This window comes from Leuciscus leuciscus, assembly GCF_965113295.1.
Source record: "Leuciscus leuciscus genome assembly, chromosome: 21".
NCBI lineage: Eukaryota > Metazoa > Chordata > Actinopteri > Cypriniformes > Leuciscidae > Leuciscus > Leuciscus leuciscus.
In genome coordinates this window covers 16,650,305-16,657,804 of record NC_138745.1, presented here as the reverse complement: position 1 = coordinate 16,657,804, position 7,500 = coordinate 16,650,305, and the positions used below count along the sequence as shown (strand labels likewise).

At 44.1% G+C, this 7,500-nt stretch overlaps 1 protein-coding gene across 1 annotated transcript in view; it reads left to right on the top strand.

The window, feature by feature from the left end:
• adprh (ADP-ribosylarginine hydrolase) overlaps positions 1–7,500 on the top strand; it is a 504,999-nt gene that overhangs the window by 108,127 nt on the left and 389,372 nt on the right. The window contains exons 3-4 of the mRNA XM_082152910.1: positions 7,120–7,228; positions 7,306–7,404. Coding sequence (XP_082009036.1) covers positions 7,120–7,228; positions 7,306–7,404 — 208 coding nt within the window. The remainder of the gene's footprint in view (positions 1–7,119; positions 7,229–7,305; positions 7,405–7,500) is intronic.

The following is a 7,500-nucleotide window of genomic DNA, read 5'->3' as shown; positions in this document are numbered from 1 at the left end:
TTAACGTCAGTGGATTTGAACTTGGCTTTAACTGAGGCAATCTGTCACACGACACATTAAAGAGCCACAAAACGGTAGGCCTATTTATTGTTTAATTTTCTTTGACTGACCAAATTTGAAAGTTGACACTTTGTTTCATATTAAATACCTGCTCGGTCCTGTCTGTCAGCGCGTCGTCAGTGTAGTCTATTTTTCACTGCTTGAAAACATAGGTTGAATCCGAAAGTTTAAAAATAAAACTAATTCAAAGCTAATTCAAAATCAAAATATGAATAAAACTAAATAAAAAATTTAAATAACACTCCAGGTCTCCGCACCAGTCACGTAACTGAAAACTATGAAAGCCATGTGACCGGCCAACCGGTAAAAAAATAAATTAAAATAAATAAAAAATACATGAAAGAAATTATTCCCTCTGATTTTGTTTGATTAATAAAGTTTGACTATTCGCAGCAGTCTCGCATGCGCTTAGAGCTCGTGTGAATTGCAGGTATAAAATGAAGTTAACGAACAACCTCGATCCATCAGGAAACGCCACATTTGGTCGCTGAATTTCACTGCGCTTCATGAAGAGTTTTTCTTTTGCGTGAAGAAGCCGTTCGCCGGAGATGTGTTAAAAGATAGCGGAGTGCATTCATGATTATTAGGCTACGGGTATAACATCCTCCTGGCGCCGGGTCTGAGTGAGTAATTTACTCTCTTACCTTTGTTCTTTGATTAACATTAATGACACTTTAAGACCAGCCGCTGCTGACAGAGACGCGATCTGACACGCGTCCCATTTTCTCACAAATCTCTACGCTCTACTTTATTTAAATAATTTAAGACTGCTCTTATGAGGACACTCGACAAAACTGACATTTTGGCATAATTTGTGTGTGTAATGGTTTGTTCAAGCCCGAAAGAGAAATCGCTACGCGTCTTTTCTCTCTCTGTGTGTGTGTAGGCTAATGGGCAGGGCTTACAGCGCGGGTCTCTTTCTTGTCGCGCTTGAATGGTTTAAAAGCATTCACATTAATAAGAGCGTGATCATACAACGCTAGTCAACGGGTGACAGAAAAAAACGGATACTGCGTAATTGCGTTAAATATTTTATAAGATATTTTATAAGATATAAGTTAAGATCAAGACCAAAATTAGTCATTAACTTATCTGCTAAAATATGGGGTTGTAGGGAATTAAAAGCAGATGAGAAATCAATAAATAAGAACTTAACGTGTGTTTTACTACCCTCCAAGTGCTGCAATACCAAATTTAGTAGAGTTGCTGTTGCATCTTCGACACCTCGCTTTGTTCTATAAGCAAACTGAAGAGAGTCTAACATATTCTTAGTTTTAGATAATTCCTTTTTTACTAGTTTCTCAAAGCATTTCATTATAATGTTAATGCTTGTTAATGCTTATTGGCCTAAGGTCATTTAATGTTACAACATTTGTAGTTTTCGGCAAAGGCACCACAGTGGCTTTCTTCCAAAGTTTAGGGACTCTCTGGAGGGCAAATGATCTTTGAAAGATATTGCAAAACACTGGGGCCAATTGCTCTGCACAGACCTTAATTAAACACCCTCCAATGTTATCTGGACCAGGGCTTTTTCTCATATTACAACCCTTAAAAACTTTAATTACAGACAATTCATCAAAAAAGTTATAAGCACAACCATAACTCATTTTAGATTTCATAGACTCTATCACAGGACCAAATTCAGTTATATCAAATCGTAAATAAAACCTATTTAAATCCTCTGCCAGTTGACTACTAGAGTCATACCCAGGTAGTTGAACTTTCTTGATCTCACACCCTGTCACGAAACTGCTCCAAGACACGAGAGTAGAGGATCCAAATGCAGCTTTTAATAAGGAAGGTCATACAGGCAGGGTCAAACAGGGCAGACAGAGCAATGTAGATCAAACAGCAAGGGTAATCCAGATAACAGGCAGAATTCGGGGCAGGCAGCAATAATCAAAAGTCCAGGAACAGTCCAAATCAGGCCAGGCAGATAACAATCATACAAATGAGGAAACAGTCCAAGATCAAAAACCAGATAAACAAAACACAGGATAAACACTCAGAAGTGCAGTGTGACACAAACAAGACTTCGCCGTGAGTGAATGAATGAACATGGTATAAATAGACTGAGACTAACAGGATGAGATACAGGTGAATGCAATCAGTGAATGAGGTACAGGTGAATGTGATCAATGATGATGAGTCCGGGCAGTGAGTTATGGGAAATGTAGTTTGTGAGTAATAGTCTTATGTGGAGTGCCCTCTGGTGGCTCTCAAGGGAACTCCAGCTGGTGACCATTACATAGCCCCCCCTTTAAGGAGCGGATTCCAGACGCTCCCAAAACTGACCAGGAGGGTGGTGGAGCGGAGGCGGACCCGGGGGCGGGATGGAGGGCCAGGCCCGTAGAGCGGAAGAGGACCTGGAGACGCAGGCTGTGCAGGCGACCAGGGCGGAGCAGGCTGTGCAGGCGACCAGGGCGGAGCCGACCCTTCAGGTGGCCGGGGAGGAGACGACCCTTCAGGCGGCCTGGGAGGAGACCATGGCACAGGAACAGACACCGGCTCAGGGACAGGAACAGACACCGGCTCAGGGACAGGAACAGACAGCGTGACAGCGGCCATCTCTGTTGAGGGCTCAGGTTCAGGCATGTCGGCGGCTATCTCTGTTGAGGGCTCAGTCGATGTGGCAGCGGTCATTTTGTCCAGAGACACTGGCTCGGTGGCGGCCATCTTGTCTGGAGACACTGGCTTGGCGGTGGCCATCTTGTCTGGAGACACTGGCTCGGCACACGTGATTTGAACAGACTCTGGATCGGCGGCGGCCATCTTGTCCGGAGACACTGGCTCGGCGGCGGTCATCTTGTCCGGAGACTCTAGATCGGTGGCGGCCATCTTGTCCGGAGACACAGGCGTGGAGTCGGCCATCTTGTCCGAAGACACAGGCACGGGAAGAGGAAGAGGAACAGATTCAGGCTCAGTATCAGGATCAGATTCAGGCTCAGGAACAGATTCAGTCTCGGCGGGACGAGACTCTTGACGGGCAGACGTGACGTGAAGCTCAGTCTCTGGATCGGCTGACGTGACGTGAAGCTCAGTCTCTGGATCGGCAGAACTGACGTGAAGCTCTGGCTCGGCAGGACTGACGTGAACAGTCTCTGGATCGGCAGGCAGGAAGTGAAGCATCTCTGAGCTTGACGGGACCAGCGGCGGCGAGGGCTTTGAGCTGGGTAGGACCAGCGGCGAAGAGGGCTCTGAGCTGGTTAGGACCAGCGATGAAGAGGGCTTTGAGCTGGACAGGACCAGCGATGAAGAGGGCTCTGACTGGACGGAACCAGCGGCGAAGAGGGCTTTGAGCTGGGCAGGACCAGCGGTGAAGAGGGCTCTGAGCTGGACGGGACCAGCGGTGAAGAAGGCTCTGTACTGGACGAGACCAGCGGTGAAGAGGGCTCTGTGCTGGACGGGACCAGCGGTGAAGAGGGCTCTGTGCTGGACGAGACCAGCGGTGAAGGCTCTAGCTTGGCGGGCATGTCGCTTGCTGTCTCAGGGGCGGCGGGCATGACGCATACTGCCTTGGCTTCGGCAGATTTGGCGTGAAGTGCGGGCTCGGCTGGACTGGCGTGATTTGCAGGCTCGGCTGGACTGGCGTGAAGTGCAGGCTCGGCTGGACTGGCGTGAAGTGCAGACGGTGACATGGCGTGCCTCGGAAGGAAGCTCTCCAGACATCTGGAGAGTGCCTCTCTCCAATCCAGACCGGAGAGATCGGGGAGCTCCCTCGGGTCGACCTCCTTAGCCCCCAGCCGGTAACACAACTTAATTGCCTCGTCACCTAGAGAGCAAGAGGCAGCGAGAGGAACAAACCCCCAGGTGTACTGGAACAGATCGAGGCTATCCAGGGCCAAGGCCGCGATCTGTCCAGCGAACTCCCGGCTCATGCTGGGAAGATCAGGCGAGATCCGTACTGCTGGATTCCTGGAGGTCATAGCTGCTGGATCTGGGTGTGGCGAAGTCTTCTGTCACGAAACTGCTCCAAGACACGAGAGTAGAGGATCCAAATGCAGCTTTTAATAAGGAAGGTCGTACAGGCAGGGTCAAACAGGGCAGACAGAGCAATGTAGATCAAACAGCAAGGGTAATCCAGATAACAGGCAGAATTCGGGGCAGGCAGCAATAATCAAAAGTCCAAGAACAGTCCAAGTCAGGCCAGGCAGATAACAATCATACAAATGAGGAAACAGTCCAAGATCAAAAACCAGATAAACAAAACACAGGATAAACGCTCAGAAATGCAGTGTGACACAAACAAGACTTCGCCATGAGTGAATGAATGAACATGGTATAAATAGACTGAGACTAACAGGATGAGATACAGGTGAATGCAATCAGTGAATGAGGTACAGGTGAATGTGATCAGTGATGATGAGTCCGGGCAGTGAGTTATGGGAAATGTAGTTTGTGAGTGATAATAGTCTTATGTGGAGTGCCCTCTGGTGGCTCTCAAGGGCACTTCAGCTGGTGACCGTTACACACCCATTATATCCAGTTATGAGCTCCCCTTCCAAACAGACCCTAAATTGTTCATCCTCAACTCTTTCTCAAGGTGTATTTTGTAATTTGACTTTGCTTTCCTAACTTCTATTTTATTTCCTTCTGCAACTCACATTTTTTGGCCAAATTACCCATGAAATGCTCTACATCTTTCGTAGTGATTTGAGGGATTTGGTGAACCATGGCTTATTGTTTGGCAGGCTTGGGAGGGTCACTTTAAAAATGTATTCCGTTACAGTTACAAATTACTTCATAAAAAAAGTATTCAGTAACGTAATCCAAGTACTATAATATGAAAGTAATGTAACTGATTACTTTTGGATTACTTCAAGGTCACGTATATAAATAAAGTCAAGCAAGAAGAAATATTATAAAAAAAAAAATATATATATATATATATATATATATATATATATATATATATATATATATTATTAAGAATTTGGTCCAGTGCACAATATTTGCAAAATATACACACAGGCCTGAATATGTATTTATGTAAAGGGCTATACAGACATCTAGTGGCTAATGTATGGTATTACAGATTATTTTGTTTTATTTTTAACACATTTTTAACAAAAAAATAAAAACACAACATTTAAAATGTTTACACAATCTACATATTAGTTTATTTTAAAACAGGCCTACATGTTGACTAAAGCCGTGATCTTTCTTAATTTGCCTGACTGCACTTGGGGCGTTGGCAGTGGGAGTTCCCCTGTTACCTAGACAGCGAACATCCCGTTACGCGAGAAAAGATTAAGAAAGGACATTTTGGGTACTAAAAAAGCTACTCTCCTAATTTCTACAAAATAGCAGCGTAATTTCCATGAATTAAAAGCGATTTTACCCGCAGGCAGCATCGTTTCTACTAGCAGCAGTGATTCAATCTGCGTCTGAGGAGATTGTAGAAAGCTGTTATTTGCGCATGCACCAGCGGGTGGCACACGTGAGTTATTACTGGCAACAGAACCAGGAACTACTGTCAAGCAGCGCTCATAATAGTGTTATTATGCCAAAATACTTATTTATTTAGTTTTAAATGAAACCATTGTAATCCTGAAAGTATTCCCCCTTTTTTCAAAATGTAACTATAATCTGATTACTAAGTTTTTTGACGTAACTGTAACGGATTACAGTTACTGGATTTTTGTACCCTGATTACATAACGCCGTTACATGTATTCCGTTACTCCCCAACCCTGTTTGGAAATATTTAACAGTCTTACTGTGGATAAGCATATCTTCACAAAAGGACACTAATACTTGTGTCTTAGTTTTAGACACTAAAACTACTAATAACATCTATAAGTTCATCTATACTCGAGCAAGAGTCATAAAAGACATCCCAGTCTGTATATTCCAGACATCCCTGCAAAGATGCAGTAGACTCCTCAGACCACACACTGATGTTCTTAGTCTGTGGTCGTACTCTTTTTAAAACAGTTTTATATACAGGGACATATATAATGACAGTATTATGGTCCGCCGACCCCACTGGAGGCTGAACAACAGATTTATATGCACCTTTAATTGATCCATAACAAAGGTCAAGAGTCTTATGTGTGGGGCAAGACACATATTGATAAAAATTCCGCAATCACTACCTCATGGAACTTTTGTTAAAATCGCCCAGGATCAAATTTGGAGCATCTCGAGAAATAGATTGCAGTCTATGCACAACACTCCCAAGGGTCTCTGCTGCATTTGCTTCATTTGCCCTTGGGTGTACATAGACCACTGTGACAAAAAGTTGAGGGAATTCAGAGAGTAGTTCAAGGTCTTTAGTGCACACACTCTCTCTCACAGTAACATATCTGTACCATTTGTGGTTGATATAAAGACAAACGCCACCTCCTTGATTTTCCCCCGTAACTATAGGACAACGATCAGTGCGAAAAGGAGTGCCAAACCCGTCGATAATTACGGAGTTATCAGGGTCGCTACTTTTTAGCCGCGTCTCAGTGAAAGTCATAATACAAGCATCCTCATAAGCATGTTGGAAACTTAGCGTTGCCTGCAGTTCATCAATCTTGCTCCTAAGGGACTGGACATTGGCCATGATTGGTTTTCTCGGTTTACAGCCTCACCCGTACCCCTCCTTTCTTCCCTCTCTTCCGCATTTTCCGAGAGTTACAATCCCGTCTGGTAGGAAATCCAGTATTATTATGAACACCGTTTCCATGTGGCGGACATTGATCCACAGGATAACAAACGTTGTAAGGCCGATGCCACTGAAGAAGAAACTCTCTGCTATACTGGATCCTCACCGGTTGTTTAACAGGTGATGCATCCAGACGTGTGGGAAGAAGGGATATAAACCACAGTAGGACAATAGACAGCACATCCATTTGACAAACTTGTCCCCCAGTGAACGTCTTCAACAACAAAGTCCCAAAACAAACTCAAACAAACTTATACATATACGTATATGAAAAGAGAGAAGTAGCTCCGGATACAATGTTTTTCTGCAAGACACATGCAGTTTTGTGTTTATTAACTGCTATATCACCAAAAGTTACACAGTGTACAGAATTTAGTGTGAAAGCACCCCAATTTATTACTCTAGGAACTGCAAGAACTAGGAGGGCTGAAAAACATCTCTGTGGAGCTTCCTCATTGGCCAGTTAGTGATGACACAGTTCTTCACTTGGCAACCGCTGAAGCTCTAGCAACAGGTTGGTCCAGTTAACAGAATTATGATGTTGATTGTTCTGAAATTAAACAAATATTATGATTCGTCTTTACCTTGCAGGGAAAGTGGGTGAGGAGCTACTGCATGAGGTTGCCTTTCGCTATGTGGAGGGAATGAATGACATGGAAGGGAGGAAGCCAGGACCATCAAGCATTCTAGGTATGCAACAACACAGGGCTTTGACTTTTTTTTTTTTTTTTTTTCTTGTCTACAGATGTGTTCACTAAGAATGTGCATAACAGGGAAAAAGATCCT